Source organism: Lepidochelys kempii, chromosome 10, assembly GCF_965140265.1.
Source record: "Lepidochelys kempii isolate rLepKem1 chromosome 10, rLepKem1.hap2, whole genome shotgun sequence".
Classification (NCBI taxonomy): domain Eukaryota; kingdom Metazoa; phylum Chordata; order Testudines; family Cheloniidae; genus Lepidochelys; species Lepidochelys kempii.
In genome coordinates, this window is record NC_133265.1 from 38,425,432 (window position 1) to 38,451,435 (window position 26,004).

Sequence of the window (26,004 nt, forward strand, 5' to 3'; positions counted from 1 at the left end):
AGAAATTGACCCAAAATTTAGAAAAAATACATATATTAAATTTCAAAATGTACTGATATCTTCTAGAAAACTCAAGTGTGTGTGTGACTCAACACACAGACGTACGTATATTTGAGTTTTCTAGAAGGCATCAATGTGTCTTGAAACTTAATTTGATTATAGTTATAGACAGCTAACTTGAGTGGTGATGAAGTTGTGGGGTAATAGCAAATTGTCACCTCTAACTTCAGTTCATTTTGCTGAAACGTTTTGTTAAAATTCTGTGAAATCTCTTCTAAGTTTTTGATCTTGTATAAAAATGTTGCATTTCCAAGATATAAAGTCATAGCTATGAAATACATGCACTCCTCTGATTTAGCATTACTGTGAAATAGGACTTAGAGCTATCTGCAGTGAGATCTTTGTGTATTTGTTAAATATGTGGATTTTTGTCCCTTTCACTAAGGAAAGTTACTTGGTCTATTGCAGCTAGTGGCATATCTGCAGAGAGGGCGCTCTCTGTCTCATATTTCGCCTGATACCTATTTTGTTTTACAGTGTTTTCTCAAGGTCTGAAAAAATCCTCTCTGGAGCTTTATGGCTTAGTCTGTTATGGGGAACTAAGGAAGAAGATTGGGGGCTGTGAGTATGAATTTCCTCTAGTTCTTTTACTCTAGAATCTACCGTGAGGACTGGGCTTGACCTGTACTGTTGTGCTTTGGTTGCTTTCAAAATGTCTGCCTGTTGTATTGGTGCAATTCTGTGTAGTGTAGCTTTCTTAAGGGATTTTTTTCCCTAGAAGAATTTTTTTGGCCAGTCACATGGGATTCCCATTTTTCTTTAACATAATATTTATTTAGCTTTCTTTATGCAGATAATGCAGAAAACACAGGCCTGATTTTATTTTATTCTTCGAGTGCTTGTTCACGTTAATGCCAATTGGGGTGCACGCGCCGCATGCGTGGTCGTTGGAAACGTTTTCCCTCAGCAGCTCCCGTCAGGTCGGCTAGGGAGCCCCCTGGAGTGGTGCCCTCATGGTGCTCAATATATGACCCTGCTGACCCGATCCCCCTTCAGTTCCTTCTTACCATCTGTGGCAGCATTGGAACTGCATTTTGCTTGCAAGTGTTCCCTTAGCCTATTACCTAGTCCTACCCTGTTTTTGTTTAGTAGTTAATTGTTATTTGTAGTTTGATCCCACTCACCAAGTCTATACTTTCTCCCCTCATCCCACCTTGGGCTTCGGGGCATGCCTCAAGCCTAGGAATTTAAATCTTGCGGTATATGCAGAAAGTCTATGCCCAATAGCGATCCCCATGACTCGTGCCTGAGGTGTCTAGGGGAGTCACATCAGTCTGAGCACTGCAAGATTTGTAAGGCTTTCAAGCCCAGAACTAGAAAGGAATGCGACTTCTGTTTGAAGCAGTTGTTAATGGAAGCCACACTCCGTCCAGCAGCACCTGACTACCAAGGCCCGGGCCCGAGCTTGGTGCAGAGTGCTCTGGCATCGGTCCACAAATCGGTACCAAGGAAGGACTACGCTGTGAGGCACCCTTGGTAATGAAGATCCCCAGCACCACAGCAAGGAGCAGCGCCCCAGCACCGGTCAACATCTCCGATGGCCCACAAGCGCCATAAGGCAGCGGACAGAGGGCGCTCTCCTCAGAGATTGAGACCATCGGGGAGACTTTGCTGCCCCAGAGGAAGGACTCGACTTCCAAGCAGCAAGACCTTGTGCTGTTGACTCCAGCGCGCCAGGTGGCACCATTGAGCCTGGCACTCCGTGACTCTCTGACAGGGCAGTGCCTGGTCAAGGCGTTGGAGCACCCTTCCACCCCGGACACTTTTGAGGCTGCCAAAGAGCTTATAGAAATTACTGCACCTCAGCCCCTTGCTGTTAGAGAGACGCCTCTGGCACCGCCTAGATGGGTGCCATCTAGAGGTAAGCCCGCAATGATAAGGCTCTCCTTGTTGCCGGACTGGCACTGTTCCCGGTCTCCATTGCCGCAGCACTGCCCGGCGCTGGCCTTGGTACAAGATTGCCTAGTGCCGGGAGTTCAACAATTTGTGTCTTCGGCACCGAGGTTTTTGGCACCGATCGCGAACACCCTTGCTGGGCTGGCACCTAGACACAGCACCGAAGCACAACAGCCGTTCTTCAGCACCGTACATGTGGCACCAGTCTCGGTAGTGGGACTGCCAGCACTGATTCCCAACATGATTGTCGCAGCTCCGATCCCCGGCTTCTTTCTCTCGGCACCAACCGCCGGCTCAGGGATCGTCGGCACCACTGTGGTCATCGCCCTTGGGATCCTCTGACTCTGAGGCCGACTCCTATTACTCGTGGTACAATAAACATAGGTCGGATAAGCGCCAGAGACACGCACAGTCGGCCTTGCAGCCACAGTGGCCATCTGCCATGCAATGGTCCTTCTGGATGCCGTGGGCTTTCCATCAGGCCCAGGATACTCCTTCAAGAGTTTCTAGGTTGGTGGCATTGGGACATCATCCTTCCTGGTTACTGATGGATGGACCTGCTCCTTGGGTTACAGAGGCGACCCTATCCAGACTGCCTCCTCATACTACAGGGTAGTATGTTCCAGACCCACCCATAGCCCAGGTCACATCTGACTGTGTCGAACCAATGGACAAGTCCAATGCAACCCAGGGGCAACGTGGGCACATAGAGGGCCACGAGGACCCTGTATCCCCACTTGCTTTCTCGTCATCCTCGCCTGATGAGATTGTGGCAGGAGTGTCAGCTTCAGGTCATCTGCCCATTGACCACAGGGCACACCAGGACCCACTCCACTACATTGCCCGTAACATGGGCCTACAGGGGGAGGAAATCATTGAGTCAGAGGACCGGATGGTGGACATTATCGCCCCAGAAGGTCCTTCCAGGTGTCGTTGCCAGTCATTAAAACTATTCACGACAACTATAATACTCTGTGTCAGACTCCAGCCTCCATTCTGCCCACCGCCAAGAATGTGGAGAGAAATACTTCGTTCCCTCCAAGGGATACAAGTTTTTATTCTCCCACCCACACCCTTGCTCCCTGGTGATCTTGGCGGTGAATGAGAAGGAGTTCCAGGGGCAACAGGCACCGGGACCCAAGGCTAAAGAGGCCAAATGTACGGACCTCTTTGGCAGGAAAGTTTATGCTGTGGGGGGCCTACAACTGAGGCTAGCCAACCAACCAGCTATCCTCAGCAGATATAATTTTAACTCTTGGGACTCTGTCCAAATACAAGGAGTTGCTCCCCACTGAGTTGAAGGTGAAGTTCTCACCTCTGGTCGAGGAGGCAGTGGCCAGGACATCTCTGCAGGCCTCCCTCCACTTGGCTGACTCTGCAGCATGTAGCATCTCCTCTGGGGTGGTCATGAGGAGAACTGCATGGCTCCAAGCTTCCGGGCTTCCCCTGGAAGTTCAGCAGACCCTGCAGGACCTTCCCTTTGAGGACACAAGGCTGTTTTTGTACCAAACAGACTCAAGGCTTCACAGCCTAAAAGACTTGAGGGCAACTATGAAATCTCTGGGGATGCACACTCCTGCTACACAGAGAGAGCCCTTCAAGCCTCAACCCCAGCAGCAGCAGAGGCAATACCAGCCCTGCCCAAAGCAAGATACTTACTGCTGTAGGGGCAGGAACAATAGGCATAGACCTTCTAACCATCCCTCAGGCCAGGGGCAGGGCCCGACCAAGCCATTGTTGGGATCCAAGCAAGGATTTTGAAGGGACGCCCAAGGACGGCGTACCAGCCACTATCCCAGATCCTTCTCTCCACTTTCTGAATCATCTACCCCACTTCTACCGTGCATGGTCTCATATAACATGGGACCGCTAGGTTCTTCGCACAGTAGAAATGGGATATTTTCTCTAATTCTGCTCCTCCCCTCCTTTCTACCCCCCCTTCCCCGTCCCTCTTCAGGGACCCCTCTCACGAGCAACTCCTTATCCAGGAGGTACAATTTCTCCTCGCCGTAGGGGCAGTGGAGGAGGTTCCTCAGGAGCTATGGGACAAGGGATTCTGTTCACATTATTTCCTCATCCCCAAGGCAAAGAGGGGGTCTCAGACCCATCTCAAATCTGCAAGGACTCAAGCAGTTTATGGTAAAGTTGAACTTCTGCATGGTCTCCCTGAGCGCAGTTATCCCTTCCCTGGATCCGGGGGACTGGTATGCTGCCTTTGACATGAAAGAAACCTACTTTCATATTGCCATTTGGCCAGCCCACAGATGTTTCCTGAGGTTTGTTATCCACTGCATACAGTATCAGTTCACAGTGCTCCCATTCAGGATATAAACAGCCCCTAGGGTGTTCACCAAGTGCATGTCTGTGGTCATGGCCTTTCTCTGCAAGAGGCAGGTGTATCCCTACCTCGATGGCTGGCTACTGCAATGGTGCTCCAGGGAGCAGGTGGAGTCCCAGGTCTGGTTAGTCAGAGATGCATTCCAGAGATTAGGTCTCCTCTTCAATGTGGACAAGCCAACATTATCACGCACCCAGCAAATAGGATTCATTGAGGCAGTGTTGGACTCAGTTCAGGCAAGAGCCATACTACCAGAGACCAGATTCTAAACACTGTCAGACATCATTCAGACTCTCAGATGATACCCCACCACAACCACGAGGACATGCCTCAGTCTTCTTGGACACATGGCGGCATGCACCTGTGTGGTCAGGTATATCAGGCTGAGGCTCAGATCACTCCAGGCATGGTTTGCCTCATCTTATCACCCAGGTTGAGACAGTTGACTCAGTAGTAACTGTACCGGCACGAGCCTTAAATACCCTAGGCTGCTGGTTGGACCCTCGCATGGTCTGCGAAGGAGTCCCATTCAGCACCCCTCAACCGTCCATGACCTTAGTAACGGATGCGTCAGATCTGGGTTGGGAGGCCCACTTAGGAGACCTACAGACTCAGGGCAGGTGGTCGCAGTCCGAGATCCTGTTCCATAGAATCATAGAATATCAGGGTTGGAAGGGACCTCAGGAGGTCATCTAATCCAACCCCCTGCTAAATCCAATCCCCAACTAAATCATCCCAGCCAGGGCTTTGTCAAGCCTGACCTTAAAAACCTCTAAGGAAGGAGATTCCACCATCTCTCTAGGTAACCCATTCCAGTGCTTCACCACCATCCTAGTGAAATATTTTTTCCTAATATCCAACCTTGACCTCCCCCACTGTGACTTGAGACCATTACTGGAACCCCCCTTCAGGTAGTTGAAGGCTGCTATCAAATCCCACCTCACTCTTTTCTTCTTCAAACTAAATAAGCTCAGTTCCCTCAGCCTCATAAGTCATGTGTCCCAGTCCCCTAATCATTTTTGTGGCCCTCCACTGGACTCTTTCCAGTTTTTCCACATCCTTCTTGTAGTGTGGGGCCCAAAACTGGACACAGTACTGCAGATGAGGCCTCACCAATGTCAAATAGAGGGGAATGATCATGTCCCTCAATCTGCTGGCAATGCTCGTACTTATATAGCCCAAAATGCCGTTAGCCTTCTTGGCAACAAGAATTGAGTCTCTAAGGTGCCACAAGTACTCCTGTTCTTTTTAAGGGCACACTGTTGACTCATATCCGGCTTCTCCTTCACTGTAACCCATAGGTCCTTTTCTGCAGAACTGCTGCCTAGCCACTCGGTCTCTAGTCTGTAGCAGTGCATGGGATTCTTCTGTTCTAAGAGCAGGACTCTGCACTTGTCCTTGTTGAACCTCCACATAAAGGATCTCGGAGTGGTGAGACTAACCTGCTAGACATTCCATACCAGATTACAAGGTCAGCGCATGGCCATGGTGACTGACACTACCACCATAAACAAGCAGGGCGGAGCCCGCTCTTCCCCTCTCTGTCAGGAGGCTCTCCAGCTGTGGGATTTTTGTATAGCTCACTCCATTTACCTGGAGGCCTCCTATCTCCCAGGAGTACGGAACAAGCTTGCAGGCCACCTCAGCAGGTTGTTTTGCAACTACAACTGGTCTATCCGGCCGGACGTCATACATTCCATCTTCCAAAGGTGGAGGTTTTCCCGGGTAGACCTAATATTTTGCTCTTTCCAAAAGCATAATCTGGGCTCTGTCTCAGACGTGTTCATGCTACCCTAGGGGAACAGTCTACTGTATGCCTTCCCTCTGATACCACTCATCCACAAGGTGGTACTCAAGATCAGCAGAGACGAGGAGGTAATTCTGCTGGTCCCTGCATGGCCACACCAACACTGGTATACCATGCTTCTGGAGCTGTCAGTGGACACCCCAATCGAGCTGCCACTCCTCCCTGATATGATCACAAAGGACCACGGCCACCCGCTTCAACCGGACCTCCAGTCCCCACATCTCATGGCTTGGAAGCTTCATGGCTAAACCCAATGGAGCTCCAATGCACAGAATCACTGCTTGGTAGCAGGAAACCTTCCAACAGGGCCACTTACCTAGCTAAGTGGAAAAGGTTCTTGTGCTGGTGTGAGCACAGTTGCGTACCTCCGCTTCAGGCATCTATACTATTCATCCTGGAGTATCTACTGCAACTGAAGCAGCAAGGTTTGGCCGGATCATCCATCAAAGTACACCTCGCGGCCATCTCAGTGTTCCATCCGGGAGAGTTAAGTCATTTGGTATTCGCCAACCCTATGGTGGCCCCTTTCCTTAAGGGCATGGAATGGCTATATCCACAGTTCCATCCATCTACTTGGGACCTCAATCTGGTCCTACCTAGGCTTATGGGGGACCCATTTGAGCCACTGGCTACATGCTTCCTTCTGTATCTCTCATGGAAGATGGCATTCCTGGTCAGCCAGGAGGGTGTCAGAGTTAAAAGCGTTAACCTCTGCCCCCCCTACAGTCTTCCACAAAGACAAAATACAGCTCAGGCTGCACCCAGCCTTCCTGCGCAAGGTGGTATCCCAATTCCACATTGGCCAAAACATTTTTCTACCAAGTATCAGAGGGGGTAGCCATGTTAGTCTGGATCTGTAGAAACGGCAAAGAATCCTGTGGCACCTTATACAGGACTCTTTGCCATTTTTCTACCAGTTTTCTTGCACAGGAGCAGATGCTTCACTCACTAGATGTGCAGAGAACGCTAGCATTCTACACCGAGCGCACAAAGCCTTTTGGAAAGTCAAACCAACTGTTTGTAGCAGTGGCAGACCGGATGAAGGGGCTTCTGGTCTCCTCACAATGCATTTCTTCCTGGATCACGGACTGCATTCGTACCTATTATGACGTCGCCAACTTCCCAGCCCTGGCTATTACGGCCAACTCGATACGAGCTCAAGCCTTGTCTGTCGCTTTCCTGGTCCAGGTGCCCATCCAGGAGATCTACAGAACAGCAACCTGGTCCTCGGTGCACATGTTTACCACCCACTATGCCATCATCCAGCATTCTAGAAACAACACAGCTTTTGGCAGAGCGGTTCTCAAATCAGTGATTCCTTAACTCCAACCCCACCCCCATGGGAGAGCTTGGGAGTCACCTGATTGGAATCAACATGAAACACTCGAAGAAGAAAAGAGTTACTCACCTTCTTGTAACTGTTGTTCTTCGAGATATGGTGTTCTCGTCCATTCCAATACTCACCCTCCTTCCCCTCTGTTGGAGTAGCCGGCAAGAAGGAACTGAAGCAGGGTCATATATTGAGTGCCATGAGGGCGCCACTCCAGGCGGTTTGCTAGCTGACCCAATGGGAGCTGCTGAGGGAAGAAGTTTCTGACGACCATGCATGCGACGCGCACACACCTGATTGGACTGGCTGTGAAAAACACGTCTCGAAGAACAACAATTACAAGAAGGTAAGTAACTGTCCTTTCTTTTTTCTTTTTTTTTAAGAACCATCCACAGTTTTACAGGTGAAATACATGTGATTTATATATCTGGCTACCTGGTGGTTCCTGAAAATCAAGCAATTAAATATATAAACTATATCACTTGCATCTGCCATTATTTGTGCCTCCAAAATGAGAGTCTGGGATGATGCTGTTCTCCAAGTCGGGCCTTAAATCTTTATATAATAATAAATACTTAATGAATAAACATTACCAGTCTTAATCAGCAATAAAAACTTTAACTGTTCAGTAAGATGCATTCTAAATAAATCAACTTCTTTAACCCTGTCTGCACTATGTGTTTCATTCAGTCTGGTCTCAAGCATTTTTGGTGGGACCAGTGCCCTAGCAGGGATGGTGTAGCATCTATGTGTATAGCTTTGCTGGTGGGATGTGGGAACTAAATGTAGAATGTTCTCAACTTTTATTTCCTTTTAAAGACTGGATTATTTATAAAATAACAAAACAAGAAGGCATAATTGGTGGATCATTTGAATTCCCTACAGTATAGTGTTGCACCTGGGGACTTCTTACTACATTCTCTCCTCACTGTGGGATTTTACTTTATTATCTCATGAAATGGACTGTTGGGACTGTTTAGACTGTTCATACTCACTTTATTCTGTTAGTTCAAAGATCTCCAGTGTGCTCATCAATCTTGGAGAAGCAATTTTGATCTGCTTCATGACAAAGGTAGGGCAGGTTGCATTGTCAATAGAAAACACCAACAGTGTATTTCCTGCTTCTCCACACCTTGTCTTAGAATGACCAGGAGCATCAACTGACCCCACCTTGGCTGTGACAGGAAATCAAGTGTCGCTCAGTCATCTTGGTGATGCATGCATGTTGTCTGTGCAACTATGTATTATCTAATAATTTTTTTGCATCCTCTTATGTACCATCTTCACCCTCACCTTGAAAATTCTTTGTTTCCATTTGCCCAATAGACTTGAGCAGCAACCTCCCCTCCCAGGTATTATCGCAGGTCTACCCTGTTGCTTGCCAGAATCCGCTTATTTCCCTTTCCTTTGGGAACTAGGTGGTTGTCTGCATTCCCAGAAATTGCAGATGCCATGGAAGGATGAAAGTGTATCAGGAATGACTTCCAGCATTGCTGGGGAAAGGTCAATTCCTCTGCAAGTAGGTTTAGGCTTTGCTATCTTAGAGGATATAAATCAAGTTGTCATAATATGTGTTTCAAAATGTGCAGTACATTGCATAGGACGTGGGTGTATGTGGGTTTTTTTCTTGTATTGCATCCAAACTTGTGAAGGTTTCAGGCTTCTCCATAGTGCTGTGCTGCCTTAGCAACAGAGCATGAAGAGCAGGTATCTTTGCTGTCAATACTGCAGTGTCAGATCCACACCCAGAAACCTAAGGCCTTTGCAGAACTGATGAACTTTTCTTTTTTAATCTGTGTCTGAAATGTAATTAACACAGCAAGGTGTGTATAAACCCTACTTGTCTTGCTTAAACTGAATTGTACTATACTGAGGCATATGAATAGAATATGTTCAGGAACTTTTTTGTAGCCCTGGTATTTTTATGCTAATCAAAAGCATCTTCCCATTGTAATACAACATCATAAACTATAAGGCAAGCAGACATGATTATCATTTCTGTGTCCTATTATTTAATTCTTAATATAGTGTGTTGTGTTTGTTTTCTTTTTCACTTAAAGGTATGGATGATAAAAATGCAACAAAACTTAATGAGCTCATTCAAATTGGGTAAGTGTAATTTTTTTTCGCAACTAATAAAATCAGATCATAAAGCAGCTTGATTGCTGAGTTGATGGCCCAGTGCAGGGAGCATTTATTACTTTGTAAGGGCTGTAATTTGATTTAATATGCTGAAAAACATGAAATAACCTTGTTTCATATTTTCCCCTACCTTTTCCTGAGAGGCAAACTAATTTAAATAGTAAATACACCAGGGTAAAGTTTAAGACATTCCCTGATAGTGTGTGAATGCTTTGTAGAAGATGTCTTTTTTTTTTTAAGTTGATTGAATGTACAGAATATGACTTTCAGCACTGATACTACTGTGGTTTTAGGCCTTCACACAGCTCTGCCAATGTACCTTAGGTCTCGATCCTATTAACACTTATGGATGTACTTGACTGTAAGCATGAGTAGTTTCCTTGACTTCAAGCAGGATTGGGGCCTCACTCCTGAACTGCACTATCCCCTAGATTATATAAGTGGTAGGAAGTTCTACTACTTTTAGAAATGAATGCATGAAATACTTCTGGAGGGGGCAGGGGAAGTAAGTAATTGAATTGTTCTGCTTTTCAATGCTGACAGCTTCTTCAAGTCCTTTCCTTGTACACAGTTATAATGAGCCTTACAATGGAGCATTTGACCTCCCCTCTTAATGACTTCCCATCTCCAGGGTGCACTTCTTTTGTAAGACTTGCAATAGGATCACAAATCTTGGAATAGCCTGATAGCTGTTCTGTTAACTAGATAGTTTGCTTCTGTCTGTTAAAATTAGAGCAAAAGTGATGTGCTAAAAATTACCACTTGGGTTTGCTCTTGTGTGCCAGCCATGTAATTTTACATATAATCCTTTTTTAAATTTTGAGATTTTTAGTCTGCTTTTCTTTTTTTCTTCCCATCACTGTTTTGCTTTGATAGCTGTTTTGTGCTCTTGCACAAATGTTCAGTTAAACATTTTTTAATAAGCATAACTGTATTAGAGTATATGAACAGTTTCACCAGTTGTAGGCCTGTTTAGTTACTGCATTTGTGTTAAGGGAGTACTAGTGATATTTTTATTTCAGGCATTTCTAAATGGCTCATTATTCTAACACCTAGACTTTAGGAAATAGGTATATGGTGAATTGGGGATCTCTTATAAAGTCAGTGTCATCCAAGTACTCTGAGCAGCACAACATAATGACAAGAACATGTTCATTTTTAGCAAATTTAGGCCCCGTCCTGTAGTGTGATGTTTACAGGCTCAGGGGTTTTCCTGTCAGTGTTACTTTGCTGGACTGGGGCCTTAGTTTTCATTAATCTTATCTGTTCTAACCAAATGGTGATTGTCTGGGAGAAAGTTAGATATTTATCTTACAAAGATTTTGTCTCCTATCCAAGCATTTCAGAAGTGTGGATCCTTGCACTTAAATATATTTATACTCCAGGGCATATTAAGAGATTGAGTTTTGATAGGTTTTACTTTTCTTATTGGGAAATCCAGAATTATTCACTCTTTGGCAGATGAAATAGCACAGATTGACTCTGCTCTTATCAGGCAGAATAGGGACATCCTCTTTCTGCCCAAAAAGTATCCTGTCATTCCGATGAGCAAGCTGCACAAAAGCAGCGTGTAAAATTATATTTCCATTACCCAAATAGTAGTCTGTGTACATTAATCCAGGAAAGATGGGTAGAGACACAGCCCCCCAACTCCACATGCATAGTCAAATACAATATGGACTAAAACCTTCTTTCTCCAGCTCACTGTGCTGTGGAAGTTACCCCACGTCCTGTTAGAAAGCCATAATCACACTCTTAGTCACAGGCGATCTTTCTCTTCCCCCTTCCCAAACACAACAGGAAACATATATATGAAAGTAGATTATCTCCACAGTCCCCATATGAGATAGGTAAGTTTTAGCCTTATTTGACAAGCGGGGAAACTTTGAGATGCAGAGGAACAGTGAGGAGCTACCCAGCAAGTTACTGGCATAGCTGGGACTTGAATTTAGGGTCTTGACGTCTTTCATTCTACTTAGACCATGCAGCATCTCTGACTTTCCACAAGATCCTCACTCATTATTTATCAAAACTAAATGACTAGATATGTTGGTCAGAACCTTTGCAGCTGAACTGAAAACCAGGGCCGCAAATAGCAAGTATTGATCGGGGAAGGGGTTGGAATGGGGACGGGGAAGGGGTGGGGCAGGGGCAGGGGTAGGGCCTCATGAAAAGGGTAGAGTGGGAGCGGGGCCGGAGCAGCACAGGGGTGGGGGGATCAGTGATGCGGCCCTTGGGCCAATGTACTTGTCCTCATGTAGCCCTCATGGTCATTTTGAGTTTGAGACCCCTGACCTAGCTCCATTCTCTTTGGAACCCTCCTTCAGGTAGTTGAAGGCTGCTATCAAATCCCCCCCATCATTCTTCTCTTGTGCAGATTAAATAAGACTAATTCCCTCAGCCTCTCCTCATAAGTCATGTGTCCCATCCCCCTAATCATTTTTGTTGACCTCTGCTGGACTTGCTCCAATTTGCCCACATCCTTTCTGTAGTGGGGGCCCCAAAACTAGACGCAGTACTCCAAATGTGGCTTCACCAGTGCCGAATAGAAGGGAATAACAACTTCCCTCGATCTGCTGGCAGTGCTCCTACTAATGCAGCCCGCTATGCTGTTATTCTTCTTGGCGACAAGGGCACACTGTTGACTTATATCCAGCTTCTCATCTGTAATCCCCAGGTCCTTTTCTGCAGAACTGCTGCCTAACCAGTCGGTCCCTAGTCTGTAGCGGTGCATGGGATTCTTCCGTCCTAAGTGCAAGACTCTGCACTTGTCCTTGTTGAACCTCATCAGATTTCTTTTGGCCCAATCCTCTAATTTGTCTAGGTCCCTCTGTATCCTATCCCTACCCTCCAGCATATCTACCTCTCCTCCCAGTTCAGTGTGATTTGCAAACTTGCTGAGGGTGCAATCCACGCCATCCTCCAGATCATTAATGAAGATATTGAACAAAACTGGCCCCAGGACCGACCCTTGGGGCACTCTGCTTGATACTGGCTGCCAACTAGACATGGAGCCATTGATCACTACCCGTTGAGCCCGACGATCTAGCCAGCTTTCTATTCACCTTATAGTCCATTCATCCAGCCCATACTTCTTTAACTTGCTGCAAGAATACTGTGGGAGACCGTATCAAAAGCTTTGCTAAAGTCAATGAATAACATGTCCACTGCTTTTCCCTCATCCACAGAGCCAGTTATCTCGTCACAGAAGGCAATTAGATTAGGCAGGCATGACTTTCCCTTGGTGAATCCATGCCGACTGTTCCTGATCATTTTCCTCTCCTTGAAGTGCTTCTGAATTGATTCCTTGAGGACCTGCTCCATGATTTTTCCAGGGTCTGAGGTGAGGCTGACTGGCCTGTATTTCCCAGGATCCTCCTCCTTCCCTTTTTTAAAGATGGGCACTACATTAGCCCTTTTCCAGTCGTCTGGGACCTCCCCCGATCGCCATGGGTTTTCAAAGATAATGGCCAATGGCTCTGCAATCACATCCGCCAACTCCTTTAGCACCCTCGGATGCAGCGCATCCAGCCCCATGGACTTGTGCTCGTCCAGCTTTTCTAAATAGTCCCGAACTACTTCTTTCTCCACCGAGGGCTGGTCACCTCCTCCCCATGCTGTACTGCTCAGTACAGTAGTCTGGGAGCTGACCTTGTTCGTGAAGACAGAGGCAAAAAAAGCATTGAGTACAACTAGCTTTTTCCACATCCTCTTTCACTAGGTTGCCTCCCTCATTCAGTAAGGGTCCCACACTTTCCTTGACCACCTTCTTGTTGCTAACATACCAGAAGAAACCCTTCTTGTTACTCTTAACATCCCTTGCTAGCTGCAACTCCAAGTGTGATTTGGCCTTCCTGGTTTCACTCCTGCATGCCTGAGCAATATTTTTATACTCCTTCCTGGTCCTTTGTCCAATCTTCCACTTCTTGTAGGCTTTTTTCCTTTATGTTTAAGCTCAGCAAGGATTTCACTGTTAAGCCAAGCTGGTCGCCTGCCATATTTACTATTCTTTCTACACATCGGGATGGTTTGTCTCTGTAACCTCAATAAGGCTTCTTTAAAATACAGCCAGCTCTCCTGGACTCCTTTCCCCCTCATGTTACTCTCCCAGGGGAGCCTGCCTATCAGTTCCCTAAGGGAGTCAAAGTCTGCTTTTCTGAAGTCCAGGCTCCATATTCTGCTGCTCTACTTTCTTCCCTTTGTCAGGATCCTGAACTCGACCATCTTATGGTCACTGCCTCCCAGGTTCCCATCCACTTTTGCTTCCCGTACTAATTCTTCTCTGTGTGTGAGCAACTGGTCCAATAGAGGTCTGCCCCTAGTTGGTTCCTCCAGCACTTGCACCAGGAAATTGTCCCTTACACTTTCTAAAAACTTCCTGAATTGTCTGTGCATTACTGTATTACTCTCCCAGCAGATATCAGGGTGATTGAAGTCTCCCATGAGAACCAGGTCCTGCGATCTAGTAACTATCATTAGTTGCGGGAAGAAAGCCTCGTCCACCTCATTACCCTGGTCTGGTGGTCTATAACAGACTCCCACCACGACATCACCCTTGTTGCTCACACTTCTAAACTTAATCCAGAGACTCTCAGGTTTTTCCTCAGTTTCATACCAGAGCTCTGAACAGTCATACTGCTCTCTTACATCCAATGCAACTCCCCCACCTTTTCCGCCCTGCCAGTCCTTCCTGAATAGTTTATATCCATCCATTACAGTACTCCAGTCATGTGAGTTATCCCACCAAGTCTCCGTCATTCCAATCACATCATAATTCCTTGACTGTGCCAGGACTTCCAGTTCTCCCTGCTTGTTTCCCAGGCTTCTTGCATTTGTGTATAGGCACTTAAGATAACTCACTGATTGTCCCTCTTTCTTAGTATGAGTCAGGAGCCCTCACCTCTTGCACTCTCCTCCTGCTTCCTCCCGGTATTCCACTTCCCCACTTACCTCAGAGCTTTTGTCTCCTTCCCCCGGTGAGCCTAGTTTAAAGCCCTCCTCACTAGGTTAGCCAGCCTGCTTGCGAAGATGCTCTTCCCTCTGTTTGTCAGGTGGAGCCCGTCTCTGCCTAGCACTCCTTCTTGGAACACCATCCCATGGTCAAAGAATCCAAAGCCTTCTCTCCGACACCACCTGCATAGCCATTCGTTGACTTCCACAATTCAACAGTCTCTACCCAGGCCTTTTCCTTCTATGGGGATGATGGACAAAAACACCACTTGCGCCTCAAACTCCTTTATCCTTCTTCCCAGAGCCACATAGATACTCACCAACACTCAGATACTTACCAACACAGCCACCCTAATGCAGCGCTTAGCGTACCTCCTCTCAGACAGATCCCAGGCAAACTCCCTCTGTTAGCCTCTCTGCTGTTTGCCGCTCGGCTGGTTCGCAGCTGACTGGCTTTTTATAACAGTCAGGCCCACTCAAGGCTCACCTGGAACAAAGCACTCCCAATTCACACTTTTCAAACAAACAACCAGCACTCCTCCTCCTTGGAACTCCATCCCATGGTCAAAGAATCCAAAGCCTTCTCTCCAACACCACCTGCATATCAATTTGTTGACTTCCAGAATTGGACGGTCTCTACCCAGGCCTTTTCCTTCCTAGGGGAGGATGGATGAGAACACCACTTGCGCCTCAAACTCCTTTATCCTTCTTCCCAGAGCCACGTAGTCCGCAGTGATCCACTCAAGGTCATTCTTGGCAGTATCATTGGTGCCGACGTGGAGAAGCAGCAAGGGGTAGCGATCCGACAGCTTGATGAGTCTCGGCAGTCTCTCCGTCACATCGTGAATCCTAGCTCCTGGCAAGCAGCAGACTTCTCGGTTTTCCCGGTCGGGGCAGCAGATAGATGACTCAGCCCCCCTGAGGAGAGAGTCCCCGATCACCACCACCCACCTCCTTCTCTTGGGAGCAGTGGTCGTGGAACCCCCATCCCTAGGACAGCGCATCTCATGCCTTCCAATTGACGGAGTCTCCTTCCCTCAGATGTATCATCTAGTCCACTCTCCGCATTAGTACCTGTGGTGAGAACATGACAATGGTTGCTTACCTGTATCTGTATTGTTGGTACATGGCTCCCCTTTCTTCTGGAGGTCACATGCTGCCAAATTTCTTCACCGTCCTCCTGTCCCCGCTGCGCAGCCTGCTCTGAATCTTCAGAATGTTGTGCCCGTAGAAGCAGATCCTGACGTCTGTCCAGGAAATCTTCAGTTTCTCTTATGCAACGCACGGTCAATACTTGTTTCTCCAGACCTTGAACCTTCTCTTCCAATATGGAGACCAGCTTGCACTTTGTACAGACAAAGTCGCTTCTGTCCTGTAGAAGAAAGACAAACATGGCACATCCAGTGCAAGTCACAACAGCTGAACACGCCCCCATCCATATTACCTTCCTTCTACGAGCTTCCTCAGGAGTTGTAGTAACTACTCACATCACATCAGCCAACTCCCTGATCACCCTCGGATGCATTGCATCCGGCCCCATGGACTTTTGCATGTTCAGCTTTTCTAAATAGTCCTTAACCTGTTCTTTCACCACTGAGGGCTGCTCACCTCCTCCCCATAATGTGCTGTCCAGTGCAGCAGCCTGGGAGCTGACCTTGTCTGTGAAGACCGAGGCAAAAAAAGCATTAAGTATTTCAGCTTTTTCCACATCATCTGCCACTAGGTTGCCTCCCCTATTTAGTAAGGGTCCCCATTTTCCCTGACCGCAACCTTGTTGCTAACATACCCGTAGAAACCCTTCTTGTTACCCCTCAAATCCCTTGCCAGCTGGAACTCCAATTGTGCTTTAGCCTTCCTGATTATACCCCTGCATGCTCGAGCAATGTTTTTTATCCTCCCTAGTCATCTGTCCAAGTTTCTACTTCTTGTAAGCTTCTTTTTTTGTGTTTAAGCTCACTGAAGATTTCACTGTTAAGCCAAGCTGGTTGCCTGCCATATTTGCTGTTCTTTCTGCACATTGGGATGGTTTGTTCCTGCACCCTCAATAAGGCTTCTTTAGAATACAGCCAGCTCTCCTGGACTCCTTTCCCTCTCATATTAACCTCCCAGGGGATCCTGCCCATCAGTTCCCTGCGGGAATCAAAATCTGGTTTTTCAGAAGTTTTTCTGCTGCTCTCCTTCCTTCCTTTTGTCAGGATCCTGAGCTCGACCATCTCATGGTCACTGCTGCCCAGGTTGCCACCCACTTCTACTTCCCTGTTTGTGAGCAGCAGGCTAAGAGGAGCACGGCCCATAGTTGGTTCCTCCAGCACTTTCACCAGGAAGTTGTGCCCAACACTCCAAAAACTTCCTGGATTGCCTGTGCACTGCTGTATTTCTCTCCCAGCAGATGTCAGGGTGATTTTGAAGTCCCCAATGAGAACCAGGGCCTGTGATCTGGAAACTTCTGTTAGTTGCCTGAAGAAAGCCTCGTTTACCTCATCCTGGTGGTCTATAGGAGATGCCCACCACAACATCACCTTTGTTGCTCTCGCCTCTAAACTTACCCCAGAGACACTCAACAGGCTTTTCTCCAGTTTTATACTGGAGCTCTGAGCAATCATACTGCTCACTTACATACAGTGCAACTCCTCCACCTTTTCTCCCCTGCCTGTCCTTCCTGAACAGTTTATACCCATGCATGACAGTGCTCCAGTCATGTGAGTTATCCCACCAAGTCTCTATTATTCCAATCACATGATATCGTATTAGAGTTATTAAAAGTGATACTGGCGGATTTAGGCCCAAATTTTATGTTTTGTTTAGTAAACAAAGGTTTTACAAAGCCTAGGCTCAAGATAAATGTTCCTTTTGGATTTTTTTAAATTCACTGAACGCATATGTGGGGGATTTAAACCTACTCTGTCTGTGTTTGTAAATCCAGTGTGAGTTGTGTGTTAGTTCATAAAGACTAGAAGGGGAAACCAAGTAATCTGTTAGAGGAAGGATGAACCAGTGGGCGGGACCACTAGCCTAGCAAGTGGGAGGTTTATGTTCAGGTACCTGCTCTGTCACAGACATCCTGGGTGAACTTGAGTAAGTCACTTAATCTCTGTGTGCCTCTAGTGCCAGCACAGGGCAGTGTGCTAATGTTAAATGTATTAGAGATTGTGTGGTGCTTGGATACTGTGGTCATAGGGGCTGTAAGTGGGTAGATGGATGTGTCTAAACTGAGAGAAATTCAAAACAAAAACGGCATCAATGGTAATGTGTACAGCATCTCTGACAAATCAGAGAATTCAAATACATTGAATAATAATAATGTTAAAAGCACAAGTAAGAAATTTTTAATTTTGTGTCCATTTGATGAATGCTTGCATTCTCAGTTAAACTCAGAGGGTTGTTTTGTTTGGTGTAAGAAAGATATTGCAAGGTGCTGTGCTTGAGTTCCCTTTGATTTTGCTGGGAGTTGGGTGCTTGGACATGCTGTAGGATTAGAATTGTCATTTGACATTCATGTTTGATAACTCTCAATTAATCTCTCAATACCTAAATCAAATTGGAATCTATACTGCAGAAAGGCCGCAAACATCACAAGCTCTATTTCAGCAGATAGTACACATCCACAGCATTTCCTAATACTAAAGATTCTTAATCATATTTTGTGTAATATCAGTTTTTAAATATTCAGCACTTTGTTAGGTTTGGAAACATCTGTGGTTAAAAGAAACCAAGAGCTAAGAAGGAAGAGCATATTTTTAAGATAACTACTTTAGTTGCAGGCTGTTTCTGTTTTGATACTCATTAATCTGTCATGTTCTTTTAAATTAATTAAGCTACTCCTCCCGCTATCCCTGCTGTGCCATATGTTTGCATTAGGAAGTTGCCTCCTTCAGCCGTATTTAATTTTACACTAGTTTAAAGTTGCAATAACTGATTATTGGACTCCTTCCTAGATCATTTAAAAACATCATGCCTTACTGAAAAGGGAGAAAGAGAAATCATTCCACCACCTCAGGACATGTAATCTTGGAGGAGAGCTCTTTTCTTTCATTTTAAAGGAGGGTAAAGAGTAGAAATTTTGAGTGCTAATGTCATGAATTAGTATCCACGGGCAGACATGGTGAATTTCCATGTGAATATATTGATGTAGCATTCTTCATCTCCCTCTCATCCTTTTTAGATAAGCTACCTGGGGTAAATAAATAGTTTTAGTATATAATAATTTGGTGGAGCACAACTTGATCGCTTGCTTCCAAACTGTTGTAGCCCATGAAATACATAGGGTAGCGTGATGTGGTCATCCAGCAGTAGTGCAGTCAGTAGTTTTGCCTTTATCTTATTTCCTCGATCCTTGGTTTATTTTCTTTTCCTTTATTTGCCCTTTCTCTGCTGTCTCTACACTTCTTACGTCTGATGTGTTGCAGAGAGAATCATGCCTAGGATCACATGGTATACTGGTCAGCTATCCTTATTTTTGTAGCCAGATACATGTATACAGTCCCAGAGTGATGTTTCAGTAGCGGTTGCTGCTGTTGAGTTACTGCTGCCCAAAGTGTGTCTGAGCAGGCGGCAGACAGCCGAGCAGGAAGCATGGCAGGTAGCCTATTATACATGGCAGGTGCAATGTGCATAAATGTTTTGTGGTATTCATAATGCAACAAAAAATACAAACAATAACCCTAACCTTTTTTCTTTTGCTTGGATCAGTTACATTATTATAAGAGATGCAATAAATTGGCAAAAAGTGGTAAAATATTTCTTCATTTTTCATTTCCTGTCTCCCTATACATTTAAAATCTGTTGTGGGGGTTCAGAAAATCTGATTTTTATTGACAAACAAAGTGTGACCTTATCTTAGAATTTCTTAGTGTTTGAGTTTTTTGGTAAAACTATAGTGATCTGTTAGAGTGGCTGTTGCATTTTTACGACCCTAGCTCCAGTTAGTACCTTGAAATTATTAAGCTATTTTTGTAGAGTCGATAATGTACCCTTATCTGGACATGGGTCAGGCACTTAAACTGAGCTGATGGCTTGTGTGACACAGTTGTACAGCACCAGTGAATTTATATGTGATACTACATTGAAGACACTTGTCTGAGAAATTTTGGTTTAATTAAGATCTAGTTACAGGAGCTGATCCTCAGCTGTTCTAAATTGTCATGCAAGTTGATGGTGCTATGATAATTTGCACCTCCTATGGGGCTTCTCCGCATTTTTTCAGATTTGTACCTAAAAGGCCTGATCCATAACTAAGGCTAAGATTTTTGTCTCAGATATTTTTAGTAAAAGTCACGGACGGGTCATGGGTGATAAAGAAAAATTCATGGAAGCCTGTGACCTGTCCCTGACTTTTACTAAAAAAATAACTGAGACAAAATGGGGAGGGAGGAGAGTTCAGCACCTACTGCTGCTGGGACTCCGGGGGACCGCCCATGGTGGCTGAGAGTGCTGGGGTCCCCCTGCCACTTGTGGCTACTCAGAGCTGTGGGCCCACAGCTGGGAGTTCCAGGGTCCATCCATGGTGGCTGGCCAGCTGTGGGGTCCCCCTGCCGCACCAGGGCCGAAGCAGAAAATGTCAGGGAGGTCTCTGGAAGTCGCATTAAATTCAATGGGAGACTTTCCACAGTCTTTAGTGGGCTTTGGATCAAGTCATAAATTAGGTTGTGATGACACCAATAGTTTCCCCTCTTACTACAGTGGAAAACTGAGTTTCCACTGAGCAAAAAAAAAAATGGTTACAGGGGTGTTGATTGTGTGAATCCATTGTGGTCCCACTTGTCCACATAATGATTTGACATGTCCACGTAGCAGCAATGTGTCCGCTAGAACCATTTTGGTGCATCCAGGCATAACACATCTTACAACTATGATGTGTGTTCTTGCACCTTATCCTATCCAGCATGGACTTCATAAAATGCTTCTCCCATAATGCCCAGAACGGTTGGTGGGAATGGGGCTTTTTGATGATTAACATACATGAGGCACTACATTGTAGGAGGGAGCTGCAGCAGTGTACTGTATGTCTAATGCTTGTACCTTCACGTCCTCATTGAGGAGGCTGTACTGGTTCAACAGAACCTGATCCAGACCTTGCTTTGCAACCAATACTTATAAAACATCTGGGACAGCGGTTGTGTAAATGGAGAGTTCCAAGCAGTGGTTTGTTGTGATACCTTTTTGCCTAACACAGTCAGAACTTTGGGGTATTCCTGTTGCTGGAAGCATTGTGAATCTCTGGTAAATATTGCTTTAGAACATTACAAAGTATCAGAATTCAAGGACATTTGTAAGAGTTACAGTAAAAGTAGACAACCTTCCATTTAAGGTTAGGGTCATTGTTTGTATTTTTTGTTGCGTTACGAATTCTGACAGCGTTGCCCACAAAACATTTATGCACGTTGCATCTGCCACGTATAATGGGCTAGCTGCCATGCTTCCTACTCAGCTGTCTGCTTCCTGCTCAGACACACTTTGGGCAGCAGTAACTCACCAGCAGTAACCACTACTGAAACATCACTCTGGCACTCTGTACACTGTATTGGGCTACAAAAATTTAAGTTCATTTAAGTTTTTTGTAGTTACTATTTTGCGGGAAGGAGAAACAATAATAAAGAACAAAGATGCTAATATATATCCAGAGCTTTTTGTCTACTGCAGACTCACTAGATCTTTCCAACTCATTTCCCATTCCAGACAGCATGGCCTAGAGCAGAATCCTCAGTGCTGTTATCCCCAGTGTCACTCTTGAGATGGTGGCACTGTGACTAGCACAGACACCTGCAAACCACTTAGGTCCCCAAACTCCAATGGAAATGGAAAATTGGGCCTCTGATGAAAAGTGGGTGCTTGACATCATACATCTGATGAGTCAGACACAAGGAGGAGGTTCTATGCTTGCCCAAAGCAAAACTCAAATGTTCGCCAACTAAACTTAGGCAAAACAGTCTGATAGAGGCATTCTCGTCTGAGTTTGTTGCCTTCTCACACTGTCCGCCCACTAGGAAGATAGATTTCAGTCCTTGTGAATGAAGTTCATTCATGCCAGATTTACATGAAACTAGCATGTGATTTAGCAACCCTGATTAAACACAAACGAGTGTTTTGTGTTTAATCAGGGTTGCTAAATCACATGCTAGTTTCATGTAAATCTACTTGCTTGCAGGAGGTTGATTTTTTTCAAAAGGACTGTGACTTCATGATCAGTAGTAATTGTAGCTAGGACAAGGGGATCAAAACTCAAGTTTTGGGGCATAAGATCTCTGTTGCGGTGGTCAGGAAGGAATCCCACCCTTCAACTGCTGCATTGCATAGACAGCCAGGTGTGTATTGTGTCCTCCTCTGAGGCATCAGGTATTGGTCATTGCCAGAGACCTGGTGTTAGACTTGATGGACCTCAGGGACTAATCGTTGGCTCCAAACAATCCCAGTTTTGGTTAGATTTTTTAAAAAGGCAGCAATGCTATGCTTATAGCAGTTACAATATATTGCATCAGTGTGAAGAAATCAGTCCTTGCGTACACTTGGGAAGGTCCCATGGCTGACAAGTCTGTAGCAGACTGAGGATAGGAAGAACTGTTTTCACAGCTTAGCAAGTAGCTTTTGTTTCAAGCAAAAAAGGTTTTTTTTTCTTTCACTTGTGAGCTTTCTAAAATCTTTTTTTTTTTTTAAGGGATCAGTCATCACCTCTTGTGTATCACAAAAGTTCATCAAATGGTGCTAGTACAAAAGAGCTGTCCTGGCTTCTGACAGCTCAGTGCAAATAAAAATCTACTCTGACAGTTTCTGAATCTGAGAGTTTCTGAATCATCATATTCATTCCTCCCCCCCCCCCCGCCCCCATTAGCAGCTTCCCCACTTAGCAGCCTAGGTTAGGAACCCTTTACCTGTCCATCTTTCTTCCCTCCATCATACAAAGAAGGCGGCCTCCAGGACTCCTTTGCTTCCTCTCACACTCTGTAGGATCTCCTTAGCCCAGCCAGCCTCTGCACAATCTGGATTCCCCTTCTGGTTACCACCATCAGCAGCTCAGGGCTGTCAGCCCCTGCATCATGGGCCTGTAACTAGAGAGCAGGACAGCCTAAGAGGGGTGGGGGTGGGGAAAGAGGTTTACAAGTAACACTTTTCCCAAAAGGAAAACAAAAATTATCTTACTTCTCAGGAGACTTATGATTATTGATGTGGTTTTGGAGCCACATACTGTCTAACCATACTGTAAATGTTTACTATGCAGAGACCCTAGCACAAGCAGCTGGCCTTCATTTCTGCTATGGAGGAGCTTGGTGATGGCCTTTAGATTTGAGAGCATGCAAAGAATCCTCTCAAAGACTCTTTGGAATCTTCAGGCAGGCCCTGTGCGCAGTGGTGCAATTGTGGGGAGGAAGTAAGACAAAACTTGTTTGGTCACCCCAAAACGAAAAGGCTGGCTCTGAGGATCATCTCCTCTTGCCAAGGTGACAAAGAATTCAAGCCTGTTTTTCATATAGGGTCCCTCATTTAATGGGCAGCTTCTTGTATAGTGCTTCCTGTGAGTCTAGCAGTGCAGAGGTACAAGAGTCACTTCTGTTTCATTTTCAGGCACCTAAGAGATGGCAAAGGCCTCAACATGCCACTGTAAATCTGGATTCCTGCCCAGCAAACCCTTGCATTCCTGCCCAGTCATGTACAATTCTTTGCATCCAACTTTTTCACTGAGCTATATATATGTTGCTTTGTTCATAGTGCCTATAAATATTTCTCTTTCAAATATACTTAGGGCCACGACTGTTCGCTACAAAGGGAGAAACCTTCGGATTAAAGCTCCAATGTGCAGGGCGCTGAAGAAACTTTGTGACCCAGATGGTACGTAAGAGAAGCTGAAATGAGAAAGAGTTGTAACAGCTGATCAGGAGAGTGTGAGTGGCAGTGGGGCTTTTTTGGTGTGTGCCTCTCTGGCAAGGGAATTCATGCTATCTCAGGTTCTTTTGGGGCACTGGATGTTCCTGTTCTCTCATTGACCCATTCATTTGCATCACCAGTGATACAGCTTTGAGAAAAATCCACTTCTATAGATCTTGAGATCTGACACTGGCTGCTAAAGTACCATGCCAATAGAGAAATTGGAAAGGAATTTGCTACATTGGAGATAATCCTCTTTGCTTTGCATCTCAGGCTTAGAGCCCTGCAACCCAGCTTGAACCTGACAGGACCAGACTACATGTCAGTTATTGGTCGGGTCAGAAAGCAACCTGACCCACTCAGGGTCAGGTTGACTCTCCCCCTCCTACCCATGGGGTCAGTGCAGTGGCTTGCATGTCCCGCTCTTGCCAACTGCCATCACCTCGCTGTACTAGGTGTGCTACAGAGTGTGTGTGCCAAGGAGTTGCAGTGCCTCTTACTCCGCAGTGTGTGTGCACAGCCCAGCAGGGTCAGTGGCTGATAGGAGTAGGGCATGCAATCACTGCATGCAGCAGCCAACCTGCCGACCCCACAGGCAGGTGTCAGCGGTGCTGACTCAGGTTGTGGGGAAGGGTCAGTTAATTATTATGGTTGGATCGGGTGGTCTTGGGTCCAGTTCAAAACTGGTTCAGGCTTAAAAATTAGGCACAAGCAGACCTTTACTCAGGCTGTTCTGTACTTGTGGATGGCTAGCTTCATCCTAGTGCCAGCAAATGAACAGCAGTATGTTGCTTAGCATTGAACGTTTCAGGTCTTCTTTACTCTTTCCACCTCAATACAAAGCACGCTTTCATCAGCGAGCAATATTAAATGCAATTTAAAGTTGTCAGTTCCCAGCCATCTGTGTTTTGACATAGCACTGCTTAATCACCTGTTTGCTCTAGTGCAGTTGCAGTGTCCAAAGATAACATCGGTGCATCAGAAGTGGAGGTAATCTGAGGAAGTGGGCTCCACTGGTGAATTTGAGCTGCCCAAATGCTCTTATGATGCTTTCCCCACCTACAGTTTTTAATTCATCTGACTGAACATTTAGCTACATTTCTGACCGAGTTGCATGTGTCAGGAACACATGTCCGCTTTGACCCATTGTTTTGCTCTCCTTCCTTTAGGCATTAGTGATGAGGAGGATCAGAAGCCAGTGCGTCTTCCTCTGAGGGTCCCTGTGGAGTTACAGCCACGAAATAATCATGCATGGGCTCGGGTGCAAAGCCTGGCCCAGAACCCACGGCTCAGGTAACCAAGGGCAAGATGAATGTTATATGTTGAGAATGAAGGGAGAGAATGCACGGGTGTGGTACAGGGCACCTTTCCAACTTCATTCCCTCTCAGTTGAGGATTTGTCCTTTCCTGGTGCCTGTGGCATTCTATCTGCTAACAGGGCTGCAAAGAGTTAAATTGAAATACTTTCTAATCACCAGTCCCGGACCAGCATGTTTAAATTTGCTGATCCTGAAAGCATTTGTGCTTGTCTGCCAAAATGCTTGACTCTAGTGCAGTGGTTCTCAAACTTTTCAGGAGTCTCATTTGTCTTATGTATCCCCAAGTCACACCTCACTTAAAAACTACTTGCTTATAAAATCAGACATAAAAATAGAAGTGTCACAGCACACTATTACTGAAAAATGGCTTACTTTCTCATTTTGTCTGTATGAAATTTTAGTTTGTACAACAGGCTACTTAAAAAGCTAGTGCTTTTTATGTAGCCTGTTGTAAAATTAGACAAATATCTAGATCAGTTGATGTACCCCCTGGATGACCTCTGCATACCCCCAGGGGTATACATACCCCTGGTTGAGAACCACCTCTCTAATAGGTCATGTGATACCAGACTTTGGTAATCAGAATGACATTTTATTCTGCTTTAAATCCCCTTATTTTGGTTCACGTATGAGTTTATCAGTTTCTCTCCTGAACTGCTGAAGTTAGATAGCATAGATACACAAAGCATTAATAAGCTTTGAGGGGATCTAGGTGGATCACTGGCTTGTGGCACTAGCTCTAGTTAAGATGTGTTGGATTTAGTGTGTTGAGAGGGAGGGCAAAATAGCAGTTGAAATGATAGGTTTCTGTGATTCTGGACATGGCAATTACTACATACTGATGAAAAGCAGATTTCTAGATTTCTGGAGATATACAACGTTCTTTTGGGAGTTCATGATATCACTCTAATGCTGTCCAGCACTTTCTTAGCACTAGTCCAGGACTGAGTGTAACAAGTCCTGGACCTTGGTCAGTGTAACTTTCATTACTTCAATGAAAAATTCAGAACCAATAACAAAATGCTATAAGGTGGCCGGGGGGAGAGTTAGTATTTTAGGGTAGGATTTATCCTCCTACCCTGTGATAGAGGCCAGACATTTTGAGGACAAGGGGAGAAAACAAAAATTTTATCCCAATTTTATCCTCCTTACCACGCTTGGTATTGTAGTTTCGTGTTCTACTTGCTAAGAGTTATAGCTAACATTCCCCTCCTCTTCTCTTTCCTCCAGGAGAAACTGAGAGCCCAAGTCACCTCTGCAATATATATCTGACAGAATTTTGAGGCTACTCACAAATTATTATGAG

The 26,004-nt window shown here is 45.5% G+C and overlaps 1 protein-coding gene across 5 annotated transcripts in view; it reads left to right on the forward strand.

The window, feature by feature from the left end:
* CRAMP1 (cramped chromatin regulator homolog 1) overlaps positions 1 to 26,004 on the forward strand; it is a 121,823-nt gene that overhangs the window by 19,491 nt on the left and 76,328 nt on the right. For all 5 annotated transcript variants that reach the window (XM_073362971.1, XM_073362970.1, XM_073362972.1 and 2 more), the window contains exons 5-8: positions 538 to 621; positions 9,492 to 9,540; positions 23,258 to 23,343; positions 24,549 to 24,672. In XM_073362971.1, coding sequence (XP_073219072.1) covers positions 538 to 621; positions 9,492 to 9,540; positions 23,258 to 23,343; positions 24,549 to 24,672 — 343 coding nt within the window. The remainder of the gene's footprint in view (positions 1 to 537; positions 622 to 9,491; positions 9,541 to 23,257; positions 23,344 to 24,548; positions 24,673 to 26,004) is intronic.